This window comes from Brassica rapa, chromosome A02 (genome assembly GCF_000309985.2).
Source record: "Brassica rapa cultivar Chiifu-401-42 chromosome A02, CAAS_Brap_v3.01, whole genome shotgun sequence".
NCBI classification, from domain to species: Eukaryota; Viridiplantae; Streptophyta; class Magnoliopsida; order Brassicales; family Brassicaceae; genus Brassica; species Brassica rapa.
This window is the reverse complement of record NC_024796.2, coordinates 10088972-10110660: the sequence shown is the minus strand read 5'-3', so window position 1 is coordinate 10110660 and position 21689 is coordinate 10088972. Positions and strand designations below refer to the sequence as shown.

The 21689-nt window shown below is 31.7% G+C and overlaps 4 protein-coding genes across 5 annotated transcripts; 2 read left to right on the top strand and 2 right to left on the bottom strand.

Moving 5' to 3' along the window:
* Nucleotides 1-320: 320 nt before the first annotated feature.
* Nucleotides 321-2690, bottom strand: LOC103852463. The gene is made up of 2 exons (XM_009129369.3): nt 2057-2690; nt 321-759 (listed from the first exon to the last, which is right to left on the bottom strand). The coding sequence occupies exon 1, from the start codon at nt 2448-2450 to the stop codon at nt 2154-2156; it is 297 nt and encodes a 98-aa protein (XP_009127617.1). The 5' UTR covers nt 2451-2690; the 3' UTR covers nt 321-759; nt 2057-2153.
* LOC103852461 (transcription factor bHLH109) lies at nt 557-1803 on the top strand. Of its 2 annotated transcripts, XM_009129368.2 has the most exons (5): nt 557-872; nt 998-1063; nt 1152-1217; nt 1287-1448; nt 1532-1803. In XM_009129368.2, exons 1-5 carry the CDS (start codon nt 603-605, stop codon nt 1568-1570), a joined length of 603 nt encoding a protein of 200 aa, XP_009127616.1. In that variant the 5' UTR covers nt 557-602; the 3' UTR covers nt 1571-1803. The 2 variants fall into 2 exon arrangements, with proteins under 2 accessions (XP_009127616.1, XP_033139602.1); XM_033283711.1 differs by having other exon boundaries at nt 1152-1448.
* A 4681-nt stretch (nt 2691-7371) lies between the features above and the next one.
* Nucleotides 7372-16358, bottom strand: LOC103852460 (reticulon-like protein B14). Its single transcript, XM_009129367.3, has 5 exons — nt 8565-16358; nt 8288-8474; nt 8088-8217; nt 7928-7997; nt 7372-7738 (listed from the first exon to the last, which is right to left on the bottom strand). The coding sequence occupies exons 1-5, from the start codon at nt 8794-8796 to the stop codon at nt 7569-7571; spliced, it is 789 nt and encodes a 262-aa protein (XP_009127615.1). The 5' UTR covers nt 8797-16358; the 3' UTR covers nt 7372-7568.
* A 3404-nt stretch (nt 16359-19762) lies between these two features.
* LOC103852459 lies at nt 19763-20215 on the top strand. The gene has a single exon (XM_009129366.3). The coding sequence runs from the start codon at nt 19763-19765 to the stop codon at nt 20213-20215; it is 453 nt and encodes a 150-aa protein (XP_009127614.1).
* Nucleotides 20216-21689: the final 1474 nt, after the last annotated feature.

The window sequence follows — 21689 nt, the reverse complement described above, 5'->3', positions numbered from 1 at the left end:
ATGGAACAGAACAACAACAAAATAGAGAAAAAGACCAAAATAGCACTAAATCAAATTTTTGTTCTCAAACTAGCACTCAAGGGCAAAAGTCACAAAAATAGCACTTAAGGGGTAGGGTTTAGGGTTTAAAATTTAGGGTTTAGAGTTTAGAATTAAGGTTTTAGGGTTTAGAGTTGAGAAGTGAGGTTTCGTGGATAAGATTTCAAATTTTGAAAAATAAAAAAATTTAAATTTTTCAGAAGATAAAATGTTATTTTGGTCATTTTAGTTTTTGAGTGCTATTTTTGTGATATAAACTTAGAAATGTGCTATTTTAGAGATTTGCCCAACAAAATATGTTTGCTTCGTATATATGGATATAAAAAACAAAACATATTATATAACATGATAAAAATAAAAATTGCAACTTCACGTGGATAATCAATGTTAGAAAACCACGGGACGAAGCAATATCATCTGTTTTTTTTTTTTCCGCTCAGCTGATGCAACTTTCAAAAGCAGCTTCGTAACTAGATCCCATCCCCTATTTATAGCTTTTGGCTCCACTAGCTTCCTCTTCAGTCTCATAAACTAAAAAAAAAACTCAATTTACTTGATCATCAATGGAGATAAACAACAACAGCGGTACTCATGATGAAGAACTATATTCACTGTCTGAGATAATCTCTTCGTTGTCTTCAGAACATCATAATGAACTAAACCCTTTGCAAGAGATATTCGGTGCGCACTCGAGCTCTTCAACGCTTTCCTTTTCCGAGCCTAAGGATGTTACCAAGAAAAGTAATCAGGGAGACAAAAGAAGTGATTGCAACAAGAACAACCATGCGGGTAAACGACAACGTTCCATGGAATATCGTGTGCTGATGGAGAAGGTTAGCTAGGAGGATCTATATATCTAAGTTACAACTTACAACAATCCCTTATATGGTCTCTTCTATTGCGTGCTTTCCAAGCTAAAGTATGTTTATTTTCTTTTCTTGCTTTCTAAATTGTGCAGAAAAGACGACAACTTATAAGAGATAAAGTAGATATATTACAGGAGCTGACGCCTAATTGCGCAAAGGTTATAATTACTCTATACATTAATATAATCAAATACGATAAGTCGATAATGAGGTTCTAATGCTTCTTTATTTTGGGTTTATCTACAGTCCGACCTTGCAACAAAGCTTGAAAGCATCGTAGAATACATAAAAAGCTTGAAACATCAGATAGATGTAACCTACTTTTTCTCATCTACAATACACACGCACATTCACGAATTAACCAAGTCTTATGTGGTCCAGATGATGTCTAAAGCATACACAGAGCCTGCGGGTTACATGGCACCATTTTATGGAGCTCAAGCACCATGTATGTCTCCTTACACTAGTCCTTGGTGTTATTATGCGCCAGGAATCCCAATGATGCCTCACCAAAACATTCCCTTTAACCCGCAATTTCATCAGGTATGGATCCCTGCTACTTCGATTTAATTATAACCTTATCTTATTCAATAGATTATGCTTTATGCCATCAATTTGCATTACAGGTATATGAAACGGCGCCGCCTAATCAAACTCAAATTTAGTATGATCTTTATTGCTTCTTATTTAAGACCCTGCTGGCTTTTGAACCGTTTCTTTCTCATGTAAATACTCTCGTTGTAAATTTAGATATAAAATACGTCTCGATATGGATAAGTTTCTTTTAGATATGAAGTTTAATTGATAGACCGAACTGTGACAACACTTATTTCCTCTGTTTTGGTCGACAACTCCCATTGCCGTATGCAAAATTAATAAACAACTCCAATTTTTTTTCTTTTTAAATTATTTGTCGAAAAACAACAAATTTGATACTTCAGAAAACAAGAAAGCAAGTGTGATTTATATTCATAATCCTTCAAATTATTTATACATATTAGAGCAAGAAACCAAATTTGATTTGTATTCAAATTCCTTCAAATTATGAATATATATTAAAGCAAGAAAGCAAGTATGATTTGTATTCAAATTCCTTTAATCTGAACCAAACTACCTCTTTAAAATAGACCCGTTAAATTATCATAACATACCAGTTTGTATTACTGACGCCGTTGTGTCACCATTAGGCCGGTTAATAGATAAATTGCATGTTGTTGACACAAAAAAACAAAAATTCTGCGAGCCGTTTTACCCTCCACAACCACCGCCACAGCCGGCGGCACATGCAGAGCCATGCACGTCGTCAGTTTGAGATTTAGAAGCTCCGTCGCTACAAGTGAAAGTCACGGCGGCTATAATGGAGAGAGCAAAAGCTGCTGCCCAAATGTAGAGTAAGATAGTGATGCCTTCGCCGTTATCCGCCGTTACGGCCGCAAGTCCTTCTCTTACCATTGTACAAGTTTTTGTGCATCGCTCTGAGTCTCTGACGATTGTGACTGGTTGATAAAGAAAAAGAGAAAGCGAGAAAGATAAAGTAATTGGCATCTTTCAAATGTGTGGTTTTAGTTTATTTCGAGTCAGCAGTCACCAAAGATGTGACGACTCTTTGTTTACTTTGGCCTTTGGTTTAACTCTATGGTCAAACTAGTTTTACCAATATGTATGTGGAGCCATTCGTCATATCTCACTACTGAATAGTTGACTTTTATTGTTATCCAAACACAATAGGTTTAACTTATAAGAGTGATTACCTTTTAGAAAAAAAAAGTTTTGAGTGAAGTTAAGAAATAATGCCCCACGAAAGTAAAATAATTCTTTTCTCAAAAGGAAAGTAAAATAAAATTTAAAAGTAACACAATAAATGAACATAATTGTAAAGACGACGGCTATTTTGGTGTATCGATGGCCAAACATACCTTTAGAGAATAGAGACCACTCTTAAAGAACAAAACAAAATGACTTTTTTTGTTCAAAAATGATTTGAAATGAACTCAACAAAATGATTTGAAAGGAAATATATGTGACATAAAATAGCTCTACTCGTGTAACGTAAGAGAGGCTAAGAAGAATAACTGGTGTGTAGACTTTAATCCAAGGCTGGACAAATAAACTGAACCCAAAAACTTAAACCGAATCCGAAAACCTAAACCGAATCCGATCCGATAAAAAATGAATCTGAATCAATCCGGATCCAACATAAATACCAAATACATTTTATTTTATGTTTTTTTAGATTATGGGTATTGTCCGAACCGAACCCGAACCTAATGGATACTCGATAGAACCCAAAACATTTAGAATCCCAAAAAAAAAAAAAAAATTGTGTCAAATATGATCTCAGTTCCTAATATGTATCCAAATTATATTGAACATTTAAAATAATCATCTATTACATGAAGGTTGATGGATGAAGGTGGCGGTTGAAACTTGAAATTTTTAGATTTTAGTTTTATTTTCATTGAATAATGTTTTTTATTTCATGAGAACTTGGTTTTCGTTTTATGTTTTCATTTATTTGTTTTTCTTTCTATCAATAACCATGTTTACCTTTCGTTTGATTTTGAATGATTACGTTTGATGTTCCTTTCTTATTTTTGAATCGATTTAATTTATATTTTGGTTACAAAGTAAAAACATATCAACTACATCTAAACCGAAGAACCGATTGAGACCAAAATCTAAAAGTACATCTGGTTGTACCAGTTCTTTGAATATTTACTAATCCCGACCCGAATTCTATAGAACTCGAACCGATCCCAAACCGATATTTCATATGACCTAAATGAGGCTGATTTTGATAAACCTGAAAAACCAAGATCCGGTTGGACAAAACTGAAACCCGATTAGGATCCGGAATGCACATGCTTACTTTAATCATTTAATAGGTGTTTTATTATTTTTGATAGGAATGTATTTGATCACTGTGTCAAATGATTATTTTATTGGTTTATTTGAATTGATGGTCACTGTTGTATTTCAAATTTATGCTAAGTTCTCTTCACCAATATTTAATAATTTAAATATTGAAAATCAATAAAGGTAAGAATTGTCACAGTAAGATTGATTTACAATTAAAAGGAAAAAATAGGAGGATGTATAAAGAAAGTGTACAATTTCGAATTAAATACTAGATGCTCGTGTTTAAAAAAAAAAAACTAGTTGGTCGAACTAATTACAAACCAATCTTTCTCTTCTTCAATTTTCATCTGTTTTATACTTTTCAAAATAGTTTAGCTCATAAAACAAGTTTAATTACCGATTATTTTCTTCAAAATCGACGATAAGAAAGCAACGAAACCTTAGTTACTGTTTCAGTTTCTTTTTAGATTTTTGAGATTTTCAGAAAATGTAGTTTGTCCGATTCACCGGTTCTATCTATCCGATTTACTGGTCTTCACTGGTTCTTAACGTGTCTAAACGCTTCAATAGAATCATGGTTTTAAATTAAACCCGAACCAGAAAACTTACTGGGTCGTGCTTGACCGGTCGGACCTAGCTATCGTCAAGTTTTCAAAACATTTGATACAAACACAACAAAAGTTGAAATATTTCCGGTATCGAGATAAAGCAAATAGGTACGCTTCGAGGAGTACCATGGTCATTATTCTAAATAAATCAGGAGCTGATTTTGGATTGTCTTCTGGTGACCTTGAAGAATCCAAAAAAGCGTTAGAGTCCAATGTCTTAATCCATTTTCTATTCTAAAATAGAATAACTCCAAAATAGAGTTGAGTTTTGCTCTAATGTATTATTTCATTTTTTACTCCAAAATAGAATATTTTTAATATTTTATGTCTTATTTTTATAAAAAAATTAGTAATATCACCTTTCATTTATACTATTTGTAAAATAGTCCATTTTCATATGTATGATCTTTTATGTTGGGTTTTTAGTAATTAAACCCCTCAACTAAAGATGAATCGTAAATAAAACCCCCAACTAAAAATCATGTGAAATAAACCCTCAATTTTAATTACGTTAACATATGTTACCCTCCGTATAAAAAACCGTGACGGAAGGTGACATACGTTAACAGATTATAAGTTGAGGGTTTATAATGTTAAAAACTTAGTTGAGGTTTTTTTTTACGATTCAAAAATAGTTGAGGGGTTTTCTCACTAAAAGTCATTGATTTTTTAAAAATCTTTATTATCATTTATATATTGTTTTAGTTTGATTTATAAGCCTTTAAAACTAATTTATAAATTTTAATACATAACTTTATTATAAAATTAATGTATACATCCTAAATTAATAATTTTAAACACTACTTACAGCTTAATATAACTTCAAAGTATTAAATTATTTGATATTTGGTAATAGTGATATAAGAAAATTTGTGTGTTTATATTGTCATTGTCAACTATCAAATAATTTAATTTTTCTAAGTTATATTAAGTCTTAAAAATTATGGAGGATAATTCACCCACGAAGTCAATCTTTCTATTTAGAGTTAGGACACACTTTTTCTTATTTTCATGATTTCCGTCATCTGGCTCATACTTTCCCCCTATCCCAAAAAATAATGCATGATTATTTTTATTCCAATACATTTTATTTTTGTTTGTTTTCTTGATCAATAGAAATATATTTGATATATTATTATTGTATTGCAATATATGTTTCAGTAGTATCACGAATAATGTTAGATTATTTTATCCTAAAAAGTAGCAGAATCTGTAAAAACTTATAAAATAATTGTGAAACCGTATTAATCATATGTAAAAGTATTAAAATGTTTATGAAGTTTTATAAATCGGTTATAAAGTAATGTATTAAAATTTATAAATTAGTTTTAAAGGCTTATAAATTAATCTAAAACAATATATAAATGATAATAAAGATTTTAAAAATTTAATGACTTTTAGTGAAAAAACCCCTCAACTATTTTTCAATCGTAAAAAACCCCTCAACTAAGTTTTCAACATTATAAACCCTCAAGTTACAAACCGTTAATGTATGTCACCCTCCGTCACGGTTTTTTAGACGGAGGGTAACATATGTTAACGGAATTGAAGTTGAGGGTTTTTTTCACAGGATTTTTAGTTGGGGGTTTTATTTACGATTCATCTTTAGTTGAGGGGTTTAATTACTAAAAATCCTTTTATGTTTTATATGATATATCTTTTGTATGGTGCTTATCTTTTATTTTTTATATGTATGGTCTTTTATGGTTTATATTATATATATTTTGTTGCATAAAATAGTTCATTAGATAGATATTTATATGATTAAGAAATATTAACAGTAATTTTTATAATATATATAGTAAAATAATATTTATCTATTTATTTATAATAACATTTTATTAAAAATGAAAATATTTAAATATAGAGGACCATTTTATAAATAAAAAGGTTCAACTCCATTTTGGAGTAATGAGTTGGTTTACTCCATATTTGGAGTAATCATATCTATTACTCCATTTTGGAATGGGTTATAGAATAGGGTTAGAGATGATTTTACTGCAAAATGAAGTTTAGAATAGGGTTGAAGATGTCCTTAGTATTTTTTTACGGAAAATCAAAGATATTTTATATATAACATCAATTTATTTCCAAAATATATAAAGCAAAAGTTTTCTCTTATATATAAGTCAAAAGTTTATTGTTTTTTGTGCTTGTTCATATATCATAATCACTGAAAGATGATCTTTCTCTGGAGTTGAGTTTTGAATATTATTACAGGATAAGAGATTAAAAAAAAATAGCCCTTAAAAATAACTGCACAAAACTGGGAGAATAAATAGATAAACTGCAAAAAGATCACGATTACGCCTAATTATCGTCCACTTATCTATTTCTTACATAGCTGGGTTTTTTTCAAGATCATCTTACAGCTTTGCACACTACAACTAAATCATATCCCATATTAATGATAGAAACCATATTTGAAAAGTGCAGGTAAAAAATACCCATATTTGAAAAGTGGAATAATAACAAATCAAAAGCTCCAAAACATATAATCTAATATACGTTGAGAATCTTTCTGACATAACTTAATTATACAAACAAGCATAAAGGTATATATTATAAATAAAAACAGAATCTCCAATAAACTCTTAAGTGGGATCATAGGAGCTAAAAAACGTGGAACCACCAGTCCACAACGAAAGTAACAATTGTTTCTTTCAGATAACATTTCTTAAGAAAATCCAATAAAATAAGAATTTAAAGTCTGAAAATATGTCAAAAATAAGTAGAGTTTGGATCCAAATTATGTATAGCTGTGACTGCACAATTCTAGATTCTTTTAAATCCTGCTTTTTTAATAGGACACTTGTCTTAAAGATATATAAAGCACACTTGTCTTAAAGATTTATATAAAATTTTCCTTGAAGATAGTATCCTTGTTACTATTTAACTTGAAAATAGTGGCTTTAAGACACACACACACACACATATATATTTGAAGATCATCATAATCCTACATATTTTAAAATACATATGAAATATTTTTCATATCATTTCGACAAACTTTTTGAGCCACCTTCCATAAAAACGAAGTATAATTTAATATACACATTGAATCCTGATTTCCTGATGGACTATTCATCATTACTTTTTTTTTTTTTTTGAGAAAGAGTATTCATGATTACTTGAACGAAGACATATTATCAGTTTTAATATGTAAGATGTACAAATTCAGAAGATTGATATAAATTTACATATGCCTCCTAGTTTTAGCATCAGCTTTAGGGATCTTGTTAATAACTTTAGAGTTGAAGTCGTTAAATAGCTTCTTCATGTCCCTCCCGCTTTTACTTGCTGCATAATTCAGCTCTTCTTCGTATAGCTCATACAATATCGGTATCGTCTCCAGAGCCACGAATACTACACCAAAAGTCACACAATGTAATTAAATAAATATTCTATAATAATCATCATGTTATTTTATCGGATGATATGATAAATGTTATCATGCTATGTGTAATATTAATGCACAGATGGATGCATCATTGAACACTGAATCCTAATTAGTTTTATAGCAAACTCTAGTTAGATAAAATCATAAAGACTCACCAATGTATAGGAGAGTTAGAGAGCTGAAATAGTTTCCGACCACTGATAGTATCCATAGTGAAACAACGGCCTGAAAAAGAACGTGAAACAAGTTTTCAATCCAAACAATATTTATGTGATTAATATTTCTTAAATTAAGGTTTATATAATGGTTTTATACCAAAACCAGGAGTCTGAAGTCTTTTCCACTTGAAATATCATACAATTTGATGATGAACCAATTTATCTTGTTGAACAAGAATCTCCAAGTTGATTCCGAAATCTTTAGATCGTTAATACTTGGTGGTTCCCTGAGCGAAATGTCGTGTTGTTTCAGTACTTGGTTTTATAAAGAAGAATCAAGTGTTAATGTTTTTTTACCGATGAATTAGTTGTGAAGAGCCAATGTAAGACCAAATGAGGAATATAAAAATGGAGACCAAGAGGATCTGGCAGATGAAAGTGATGAAAGGATATTCAACCACTTCGAACAAGAACCATATCAATGTGAATACCGCCAAGATTGTTCCTGATTCTTTCTTGTTCTTCCAGAACATTACATCAGCAACTACAACATTTCAAGAGTAAATCTCGTTCAGATAGGAAGATTAAAAACAGAGAATTAATATAAACAATAAGAATAAAGATATAATGTTACAGTGTCCTCCTCCTAGATTGTGGTACAGAGATCTTCGTTTCCTGGATGAAGAAGCTCCATGTTCATCCATTTCGGACCCGTAAATCGCTATGTAGCCTTTTTGGTAGCTAAGATCTAAGATGCAAGGTTTATATATATACTTCTCTACTCCGAATATAAGCAAGGATTTGTTCTTAGATAATTCATAATGAAGAAAGTGATTTAAGAAAAGGGAAAGGTATGGCCTTTGCATGTTGCAAAACTCATCCTTAAATATTATTGCATGTGTAAACTATTTTGAATATCTTGTGGAGAATCGTTTATTACTTGTACTGATCGAAAATGTATTCCAAAAAGTTATCAAACATTTGAGCTCTTTGTTAAACCCTTTCGCATGCAAAGTATATTCCATTATTCCATATATTCCAAGTTGAGGCTAGAATGTTGTCACTAGGCCTTGTAATGGGCCTATTAGATTAGGTTCATACAGTCGTGAGTAATGACTCCTGATTGTTAGCACGGTTGAAGTCATGTGGAAAAGCTAAAAAGCCAATCAAAATTTTACATACATCTGAGAATGCAAGTTCAGATGAACAATTATAATAAACAACATTTAATAATTTATACCCTTGTCTTAAAAGCACAGCCAATATAAAACCAAACAGATGTTGGTTATAAGCCTTGTCAAAATATGTGTTGTGTTGCTTTGGAGCATCTGCAGGAGTAGTCATGCTGATGCCGTCGTTCTGATGTTTCTCCCATCCACCAGTGTCAGCCATAGAATGAGCCAAGTAGTAGAGAATGGTTGCAATCAAAACAGTAGAGTCAGCGTAGGTCCAGCAGAAAATACTCCAATGGGTAAGACGGCACATGAAAGATATTTTCTTTTGTAGATGCCTTGACTTTTGGTGTGGTACGCATTCCTTGCAGATCCAGCGAAAAAGAACGCATTAGCACCTAGAAAGCTTTGTCAAGGATCGCCGTAATCAGCTCCATGATACGTGTGATCATCTCCTTTACTATCTAAATATTATCCATTCCTGTTTATAGAAAGTTTCCTTATTACGGTTAACCTAGAGTACTCAGATCCCCGCTGTATATATATCATCTTGTAATCACTTCTAATCTAATAAGAAAGATCTTGAACTTACAAGCTTGCCCTGAAGTATTTTATTTCAGCCACGAGGATTCTGATAATAAGCACAACATATACAATACCAATGATTGTTGTCGTAAGGCTCTCAAAGAATCCACATAGTTTGGTTAGGTTACAGATTGTCGAAACCCATTACGATCACAAAATTCACTTTGGGCAGATTCAAAAAGAAGAACATTTCTATTGTTTTCTTGATGACTTTGGAGAAACGAACCCACATATTATAATGAGGACAATATTAAATTTTGTAAAGATATTTCTAATATCCAATAATATTTTACAGGATTTAATAGAGTTTTACATAATATTAACCGAACTTTTAAAATCTTTACGATATTTGTGTGTAATTTTTAATAAATTTTAAATGCTATCTCAATGATAAAAGCGAATTCGTCTCTTGATCATCAAAGCATACTATGCTGGTCACTTGATATGCATTCTAGATAGTCATTCACTCAATCAAGAAGGAATAGAATAACAAAAAAGCATGGATAGGTTCCAATCACTGCTCAGTGACAGCAAAATCATCGAACAAACATATGAAAACGTATTTCATTACTTCAAAATGCATGAGATAAAAAAATACGAGGGTATTTATTCTGGTTCTCTACTCGGTTTTAGATTATGCTGTGAAATCCCGAACATGTAACACTTGATGTGATAATGATTTTTTTTATAAATGCAATTGTACATTCATTCATTCAAAGAAAATATGATTTAATAAAGTATTAATTTTTTTATAAATTATGTAAATAGAATGCTAAAGAAGATTTTGTTTCGAAGGCGCGGTGATGCTCGGTTGAGTCTGTTGAGTTTATGACTACAATAGGGATTGGGCTACGAAAAGAACCTAATAGCAGTCATGGTTGTGATATTGGGAATAAATAAGAGTATTTATTGTTTAAGGATCAGAAAGTAGAAGAGGGGGGAAATAAAAATAAAATCCAATATGAGTGACCCTCCTGTTCAGTATGAGATCATGCCCTCCCAAAAATCATGATCACTTAGATTCATTCGCTAGCTCTTATTCTTAGTTCCAAACTACGGGTTATATCATTCTCATGCTCTAAGAAGTATGATAAAACAATGTTTGTATGTTTGTATGTACGATGTATCTTCTATGGAACATTGTTCAGGTAACCAAGATGTTGGATATGATTGGTCCAAAACTGAAATACATTAGGAATTAGGAGATAAACATAGAATGTTTAATTCATAGAGAATAAAGAAAGGAGATAAGATTATATTAGGATTAGGAGTTATCTTTGAACTTTATATAAGGTTTAAGTCGTGAGTTGACTTAAATAATCTTTGCAACATTTTTTTCTTTTTTTTACATCATTGAGCTAAAATTTGTTTGTGTCTAAGTTCTGTGGTGATGTTGAACATATAGTGAATTTCAGGAATCCTTTGATTCAGGCGTATGAGAGCTTATATAGAGACTTTGAACTGATTAAACTAAAATTTGTTTGTCCTTAAGCTCGGTGGTGATATTGAACATAGAGTGAATTGCCAGAATCGTTTGGCTCAGACGTATGAGAGTTTATATAGAAACTTTGAACTGGTTAAATTGTTCTGTGTCATTCTACTCTTAGCTTACAACCTTGTTACTTGCGCATAAAGAAAGAGAGATAGAGCGTTAAACATATAAACCAAACAAACTAATCATGTGTTGAGTTAATTGAGGTTTTAACAAATGGTAGTAATGCATCAGGTTAGGATGTCTAATACACAAATATTGGTTGATCAGTTTGATGGGTCTTGCGACTTTATGTTGTGGAAGATTCGCATGCTCACGCATCTTGGATACTTGGGTCTGAAGGAGATTCTCATGGATGAAAAGCTACTACGAGAACCAACTAAACCTGAAACTTAGGCGGAAATGATGAAGTAAAAGAGGGAAATACTGATGTTCCAACACTAGCTGATATTAATCCCTCGAAGGTAGAAAAATCAGAGAATGCCATGAATCTGAATGTTCTGAATTTTGATGACCATGTCTTAAAGAAAATTAGCCACTTCACAACAACATCAGCTATGTCGTCACTGTAAGAGAGATTATATATGTCTAAATATCTGCCAACATAATTCTCCTTGGATTAAAATTCTATACTTTAAGATGACTGATGCTACATTGTTGATTCAAACATTTATGATCCCCCTGAAGCTAGTGTCTTATTTGAATAATGTTGGAGTCATGGTAACATATGAGGTGAAACCCATATTAATTCTATGCTCTTTAGCCTCTCGATACAACCAGCTGAAGGAATCTTTGAAGTATGCACAAGACACCATAATTCTGGAGGCTATGATTGTAGAAGCTCGTGATAAAAAAAGTGATTTGAAAGACAATGGTTCGAGTAATAAAGAATCCGGAGAAGGTTTAGTCATGAAAGATCACCATCAAGATAGGGGCATGTCTGAATGGAGGAATGGTTCTAAGAAAATTAATAATGGTAGATCACGATCGAGATCTAAAAGTGGTGTGTTGGTACTGTAAGAAAGAGAGACACCTCAAAAAGGTTTGTTTCGCTCTAAATAATAAGTTTGGAAGGGAGGAACAAGGTGAAGCGGCTGTTATCACAAAACAACTTCAGTATTCTGATGCACTGAATGTCTCCGACCAGAATCCAAGAAATAATTGGGTTATTGACTCATGGCGTACCTACCATATGGCGTCCAGAAGAAACTAGTTTTATATATTTACAGAGATAAATAGAAATCTTATTCTATATGGAGATAATCATTCAGTGGAGGTTAAAGGAAGTGTATCTATTAAGTTGAATACTTGTGGAGGCTTAATTTATGTCTTGAACAATGTCAGATATGTTCCAAATCTGAGAAGAAATTTGATATCTACCGGAACACTTAACAAACTCGGATTACACCACAATGGTAGAGATGGTAAACTCATATTTCACAAGAATGAAAGGCTTGATTGAGAGATATGAATTGTATATCCTTGAAGGTGATACAATAATAAGCGAGTTCACAAGATAGAAGTTATAGAATCAAAGGGCAAAATCATTGGACTGTGACACAACAGATTATGCCACATTAGTGAGAAAACCCTGGAAATCTTGGTTATCAAAAATATACTAAGAAGGAAATCTCTCCTTATGATTTTTGTGAAGCTTGTGTGATTAAAAGACCAAACATGTAAGCTTCTAAGTTGGAAATCATGACACCGACAAGGTGCTTGTTATGTACAAGCTGACCTTTAGGGGTATACGAATGTACACAATCTCTGTCAAATTAACAATATTTCTAGTCAATCGTCGATAACTGCTCAAGTAAGGTATGGTTATAGTGTTTGAAAACAAAGATGAAACTTTCGCAAGTTTTTGTGAATGGAAAACACTGGTTTAGAATCAAGTGAATCAGAAGGTCAAGTGTCTCAGAACAGACAATGGTTTAGAATTCAGTAACATAGAGATCGATACATTCTGCAAGGAGAATGGAATTCAAAGTCATCGGACATGTACTTATACACCACAAGAAAATGGCGTTGCTGCGTTTATGAATCACTCGATTATGGAGAAGGTTTAATGCATGTTAAAGCAATTTAGTTTAAGTGAAAGTTTCTAGACGGAATCTGCAACTACAACAGCTTACCTGATTAATAGAACACCATCTTTGTGATTAACAACAACATTCTTGAAGAAATTTGGATTAAGAAGAAACCTGGATACAAACACCTAAGAACATTTGGATTTATTTTCAATGTACATGCTGATTGAGGAAAGCTGAAGGCAAAGGCATTGAAAGGAGTATTTGTAAGATACCCACCGGTTATGAAATGCTTACAAGGTGTGGCTATTGGATCAAAAGAAGTGTGCATGAATGACCAAAGAGTCCACTAAAACAAAAGCTATGGAGAACTTAGAAAGTGAAAAATCTAAGGTTATCGCGGAGATACCACATGAATATAGAAAGCATGTAACATCTAACTCAGCAGATTCTGGAGAAGGTGAAGAACCTGTTAAAGCTAATTCTGACTATGAAACAGATATAGAAAGTAACAGTGAAGTTGATTCACAAAACTAGAGTGATGGTTTGACTAACTACCGACTCGCAAGGGATATGCAAAGGAGGACTATTTTCCCACCAACACGGTACGCAGATATCAGCCCTCCTTTGAACTTCACGGAAGAGTCTGAAGTGGCATTTTCTCTTGCATCAGCATAAGAGTTAGCTGAGGCCAAAGAACCGAGAGATTATCATGAGGCCATGAGATGTAAAGATAAAAAATTATGGAAAGGCGTTGATGGTGAAGAGATGACGTCTCTGGACAAAAAAAACAAGATGCGTTTGGTGGTAGATAAACATGAACGACAAAAGATCATTGAGAGTAAATGGATATTGAAATTTAAACCAAGAATACCAGGATTTGAGCCTAAGAGGTACACATCCGGATTAGTAGGCAAATGATATGCTCAACGTGAAGGTATTAATTATTAAAAGGTGTGGTTACATGTATTGAATATCTCAATTTGAGTTATGCTAACATTGGTTTCTTATGGTGATTTAGAGCTTGAACATATGGATGTTAAAACAGTTTCTCCCAGCCTGAAGGTTTTGAAGTAGGTGGGGATGAGAAGGTTTGTTTGCTTAAGAAATCTCTCTATGGGTTGAAATAGTCTCCAAGTGGAATAAACGGTTTGATAAGTTCATGATGGATCAAGATTTTATGAGAAGTGAACAAGATCATAGTGTGTATACGTGAAGAAAGCTTTTATCTTAAACAATACATAGATGAGATATTATTAGCAGCCAAGGAGATGCATTAGATTTCAAAGTTAAAGGGTTTGTTAAGATCTAAGTTTGAGATGAACGATTTGGGACGGGACATGTAGAAGAATTTTTGGTATGAACATTTTTAAAGACATGAAGAATATAATAATAAAGCTGGCTCAATTAGAATATTTACAGAAGGTTATGAGAAACTTCAATATGGCCAGCATCTAAGAAGGTAAATACACTGATTGGAGAACATTTTAAGTTGTATTCTATTGAAGAGGATTTTGAGTTGTTAGACACAAACACGGTTCCAAACTCAAGTGTTGTAGGAATCATCATGTACTCCATGGTAGGATCGCGACCTGGCCTAACTTATGAAATTGGTTACATAAAATTTTTATGAGTAAAAATGGGGAAATACATTAGAAAACCGTAAAACGGTTGATGAGATACATCAAATGGGAATCTCAGATTTTTCTAACTTATACAAAACAAAATGAGTTCTCAAGTTAAGGATTCCATGATTCTGATTAACGCAACTGATTTGGACATGAGAAGATCGATTTATAGATATGTGTTCAAGGTAAGAGGAAACATTGTGAGCTGGAAGTCAAATTTTTAACCTTTAGTGGCTCTATCAACTAATAAAGCTGAGTATATTGCCTTATCAGAAGTTGTAAAAGTGTGGATTAAGGAGTTATTGAAAGAGCTCGGGTTTGAGCAGAAATGTGTTTCTATATTGTGCGATTTTCAGAGTGAGATTTGTTTGGCAAAGAATAGAGTCTATCATGAAATGACTAAGCATGTTGCTACAAAGTACCATTATATCAGAGACTGGATCGTTTGTGGAGACGTAGAGGTACTGAAGATTCCAACCTCAATAAACGCAGCTGATGTCTTGACAAAGTTTGTGCCGATGAGCAAGTTCAACAACACTTTGGAGTTTTTGAAAGTGACTGAAGCTTGTTTTCAGTTGTTAACTCAAGGTGGAGTTTGTTGGATATGATTGGTCCAAATTTTAAACATTAGGAATTAGATGATAAACATAGAATGTTTAATTCCTAGAGAATAAAAAATATAGATAAGATTCTATTAGGATTATGAGTTATCATTGAGCATTATATAAGCTCGAAGTCGTCATTTGACTTGAATAATTTTTGGAACGTTTTATCTTTTCCTACATTATTGAGCTAAAAATTGTTTGTGCTTAAACTCGGTGGTGATGTTAAACATATAGTGGATTGCCATAATCGTTTGGCCTAGACGTAAGAGTAGCTCATATCGAAGCTCTTAACTGGCTAAATTGCTATGTATCATTATACTCTTTGCTCACAATCTTTTTACTTGCTAATAACGAAAGAGAGATAGAGCATTTAACAAACAAACAAACTAATCGTATATTGAGTTTATTGAAGTTTCAACACAAGTAAAAGCTCAGAAGAAGATAATATTTATACCTCTGGCCTATGGATCTTATTATTTCAAACAACAAGCTTGGTGAGCTGATTAATTGATAAACTAAGCAAAGGTAGATGTGAGATTAAAGTTTGACCTGAAACTTAAGATATTTCTTTTATTTTGGATTGATTGTAATTGCTATTGTGAAATGAGTGCAGTTCATATCAACCATGGGAAACCCATAAATGTTTATTAAGAGGGGTCATAATTATACCATTTTCAATGTTATCTTATTTGAAAGAAAAACATCAAAAACAAAAAAAAATATTTTCTAATAATACATCATTTTGAGGAAAAAAATGAATTTGTAAATAGTATTACTTCAAATTTGAAAACACTATTCAAAGCCTCATTTTAGTGTTAAACTTTTTTTTTTTAGTAGAGTTGGCTTTCAAAACGGTCCAACAAAGAATCTCGCTTTAAATCGACTCAAGTTTCGTCCGGTTTCATTAACGGCGAATCATGATTGTCTGATCAATTAGTTCCGGCTAGAGCGAAACGCATCATCAAAGGAGAATACAAGAATTAGGCAATATAAGGCATTGTGTTGGTTTCAGTTGAAGCAATTTCACCGGCGGTGTCATCCACGATGAAGCAAAACGCGGTGGGGTCAGAACAGCGGAGCAAGTCTCGTGTACCCCTAGGTGTAACAAAAGAACATCATGGGTCTGATTGGTAAACACTGTAGCTTTAATTCTTTTTGTAAGATTATAGCTCTCAATTTTTTGATGTAGCTTTAGATTTTGTTGCTCTAGAATTTTGGCCGTAAGATTTTGACTTTTGATTTTTTTTTAAACATAACTAGTATACATCTAAGTTAATATTATATACATGTATTTAACACCATATTAACAAATATGAATTAAATTTTAAACTTGTTTCATTTTTATTGAATAAATTTAAAAATAATAATTCTTAAAAAAAATCATAAAATAAATTAAATTTTTTTTTATAATTTTGTAATAATGTTTTTTTTATACTCAAATTAATATGAATTTAGTTACTACTATTACTGTAAACAAACTAACACGAAAAAACTAGTTTATATCAAATAATAAATTAAATAAAATATAAAATAGGAACATGTACGTGCAACTTTACATTTCTTATTTGTTCTTTTTTCTCTATGACTAAATAATATACTCTTTACGTATCATATTAAGTGCCGTTGTAGAAAAAAAAAATTGTTGCAAAATAAGTGTCGTTTTAGCATTTCAATGCAGAATTTATTATTATTATTTTTTATTTATTTTTATATTGGTTGAAATATGGTTAGATATATAGGTAATGATGTTTTTATAAGAAAATATGCAAAATTAAATATTTTTTTAATCTGTATGCATAAATCTAAAGTGACACTTAATATGAAAAAAAATATGTTTACATCTAGGGTTATTATTATTTATCCAATTGTGTTAATAAGAGTTAAATGAAATGTGACATTTTTTTCTGAAAAGCTAATAAAATTGAGTTGTAGACATTTGGATTTCTAAAGCACTACTCACTGTGTACAGCTCTCACACCTTCTACCAATCAATCACCACCCATCTTGCAGCATCTTTACGCAAAGCTTACACGTGTTTTATGAATTGTAATCTATTTTGTATTATTCATGTGGTGGGCTTATAAGTCTACTATTGTATTCGCACTTCAGCCCACGAAGCCAAATGAAAAAGTGACAAAAAAATAAAAAGAACCACCCTACCTTATCCGAAAGGTAAACAAATACGATCAAAAAGGTGAATTAAAACCCTAGGTAGGCTATCTAACACGCAAGTGAAATTATTTTAAGGATTAGGCTCCGAATGGTAACTGCGGTTTGAGCGATGCGGGATAAGCAGTTTAACTGCAGTGCGGTTTTAACAGTTATAAAATATATAAATATATGGTATATGTAGAGATTTTTGTTACTGTTGACTGCGGTGTGGGACGGGACGGTTCGTAACATTCGAAGCCTTAACTCAGAGAAAAGAGAGACTTTACCACATGCCTCAGATTATTATTACTTTTGTTATTTGCCAGAGTATCCGGAGATCATTCATCGTAACATAAGACATGTGTCTCGTTGCTTCTTTCTTACGTAAAACAGTTATTTTTCTTTCTGTTTACTTCACAATATATTTTGTTTGTTTCAAACTCCGAGCTCAGCAAGAACATGTTTCTCTGTTCTCTTTTTATTGAAACGGCTGTTTATATCCGAAAGCGTCACACATTGCATCAACCTTTCACTATTAAATTAGTGCGAGTTGCAAGGGAACAAACCTTGAAAATCAGGAAACATTATATTTATTTATGTTTCCTTTATTACATTGGTTTATGTTTCTCGATAAATATTAGCCGCTAAAATCATGAAAATCTTGGTAGTTTGAAATTCTTGAAAATCGCTTCTTTTTTTTAACACCTCTTGAAAATCGCTAAATGTTGAAAGAATGGAATCACATCTTTCTTCTTATTTTTACAAACAAAACCTGCATAACAAAGGGTTTAATAATGGGGATTTTGGTAATTAGTTATTAATATCTGGAAACAGTCAATTAATTAAGAAATTAGGATTTTTCATATGAATAACAGAAATAATAATTTTAACTATAATACTTTTAAAAAATTTGGTTTCGTTTTAACCATATTGTTTATATATTTTAGCTTTATTATTTGGAAAAATTAAAACTGTAGATGTAATTATATTAAGTTTTGTTCATTTATGTTTCATTTTAACTATCTCAATTTAATTTTGTTTAAACTTCAATAGAATTCTTACATTTATAAGAATTTTTTTTTTATATTTAATGACAATTTATTTTAAATATGTCTCTTCTTCTCTTATTTTAAAATGCCTATATTTAAATATATGATTTCTAAAAAAAATTGGATTTTTCCTTATTTTAGTTAAAATACATTAAATTAGTAAAGTGATTTTGTTAATTAACCTAATGCTCCACTAAAGTTCTTAAAAAACGATTAATTATTTAACTATGAACAAATTTATTAATTGATTAGTATTTCTTTGGTTATTTATTTGTTAAGGAACTCCTACAATTGATTTTGATAAAATATATTTATAAACAAAAATATTATATATAAGTTAATGTATAAAAATATATTTGTATTTTTTATTAATAAATAATATAATATACTTAAATGGTGATAGTATAATTATTAGTCATTATCATATTTCAAAATATTATTAAACAAATTATAAAGTAAATTTACTTTAATGGTGATATATAATTTATTATTTACAAAGAAAATTTTTACATATCACAATTAGGTGTTGTCATGTCACATTTTTTTAAACCATATTTTTTGTTGAGATGAATAGAGTGATGACAATTAAATAATCACTTCCCAGATAATGTTTAGCGGATATTTTCTATATTTCTAGGAGACAAATATTTTACAGTAAAAATGTGTTTTCGAAAAATACATGTTTAAGTTTTCTATGAAAATTTTATTAGTTTTTAAGCTTTTATTATTAGTTAATAATGTTGAATTGTAAATTTCAAAAAAAAAATACTATTGGTTTAGAATTATAAAAAAAAAATAGTTAATTTCTAAAACAATACATTTATAATGAAACAATGCACATGCTATAACCGGTCATGTATCTTAGGGCTTTAAACAAAAAGTTAATTTGTTTGAATCTACGACGTCATGGGAATACACTCAGTCACTCACCAATTCACCTTGTCATCAATACTTGATGCGTTACACTACACCACTACAATCAATCACTAATTGCAAAACAGACCGATATCTGTTATATTATTATGAAAGACCCCCTCGCAAAACATTCTATATAATCTCTCAATAGTTACATCCTCTAATAAGTAACACTTCAAACATAACAACAACTATCATATAAAAAATGAAGACATCCCACACTGCTTTCCTAATCTCCATCCTTCTCTTAGCTTCATTTTCATCCCTCACTCGCGGACTCTTACTTAACGGTCTCCAGATCGGTGCTGTCAGAGTTAACGGCGTCCTGTTCTGTTCCCTTGACGGCAACCTCAGGGGAAACAGTCCTCCGTTATCCGGAGCCATTGTCCAGCTATCGTGCGCCGGGTCTCAAACCAATCTTGGCCAAGCTTTGACTAATCCCGCCGGAGCCTTCGTTGTCTTGGTGAGGATTCTTGACACTATCCTCTTTGACCCTTCCTCATGCTTCGTCAGGGTTAATCTCCCTGTTGCCACGTGTTCAGTTTTCCCGCCGGACGGTGCCCTCACCGCCTCCATAAACCTAGTCAATATCGTTCAGACCGCTATTCTCAACATCGCCAACTTCACCACCGGCCCTTTCGTCAGCTCTGTCCTTTGAATGAAATGTAAGAAAAGAGAAGTCGGACGTGCATGTAAGTTTGCTTTTTGTTATTTGTGCTTTGGTTATGGTATGTTTATGCTGGCAACAAAAAAAATGTAAAAGCTCTAGCTTTATAGTTGTTTTGTAATTGTGTTCCGTTAAGACCAACTTAATGAATAAGCACGTACTTGTATATTATATTGGATGTTTTGCTAGTTTTGATCATCGTTTATTGAACGAAATTTCACTTGTACCACACTGAAATTGAACACCTAGAAAACTGAAGATGCTCTTATACATGTGTACTATTTATCAAATAATTATAGTTGTGTGTGTTCTACTGTTCGTCAACCTAATCTGACTAGCATCTGGTTAATAATTTCGACATAATAATCATCTTACCATCACGATTAGCTATCCATGAAGGATACTCCGCGACAGGGGCCAGTGTTCTCATTACAATATTTTTTTTAGGACAACATTTTGTAATTAAGCTATCAGAAAATCTCAAAAAAAAACATAGTAGATAATATGTTGGAATAAGTTTAAGATTAATTGAAAAGGAAATTATCCTAATCCTACCGGGTTATGGTTATGTAAAGGATTAGGGAAAGGAAAATAGAAATATGTTAAATCTATAGAATCTATATAAGAAGATGTCAACATGTGACAAATCTTATGAATTGTGTGAGAGATCAAGAAAACTTAAGTTTTTGAGTTAGTTTTCTTAAGGATTAATAAAGAAAGTTCTTTATATTTGATCTTGTTTGATTTCTTGAGTTCTAGATTTGGTATTAGAGTCCAGGTTGACGAAGATCCATAAGAATACCAAAATACTATTCGAGATATTAATGGTACCCATCGAGTTTACTTTACAACCATCTCGTATAAGAAGATCTTGTTTTCATCGGCTTGTATTGAGAATCTATGCTTAGAAATTATGATATCTCTCTTTCATTCCTTAATTTTTCTCATATTTTTCTGATTGTCTAGAATAACGTGGATTGTCTTGTGTATTTGTAAGAAACGCTCAAAGACAATACATATAGAAAACCTTCCTCATATTTTTCTGATTTTTATATCAGATTATCTCTTGTCGATCCTAAATGATTGAAAGCTTCTATCACTTTTACTTCAAATATGTAATCGGGAGAGTGTCTAGTACTAAATGGTTCAGGGGAATGTAAACATGATCCATTTGTCTCAGAGTTTGTGTTTACGTTGTGTGGGTCCATTTTATTGTGGAGTGTGAAGACACGTAACAATTGTTGAATTCCCTTTTCTTGCAAGTGTTTCAAGATCTGAGAACTGAGAGTATGTCCATTGGTAAGAGACTACAAGGGTTCTAATGATTTTTTTAGTATTTAATTTTGTGATGTGAAAAGTTAAGAACCTTTGTTATTCTAATTAAATTTCTCTTCTTCCAATGGGAGAACCTCATTGAAGTTCTAAAATTTTTTTTTTTATAAAGTTGAATGATTGGATTTTATTA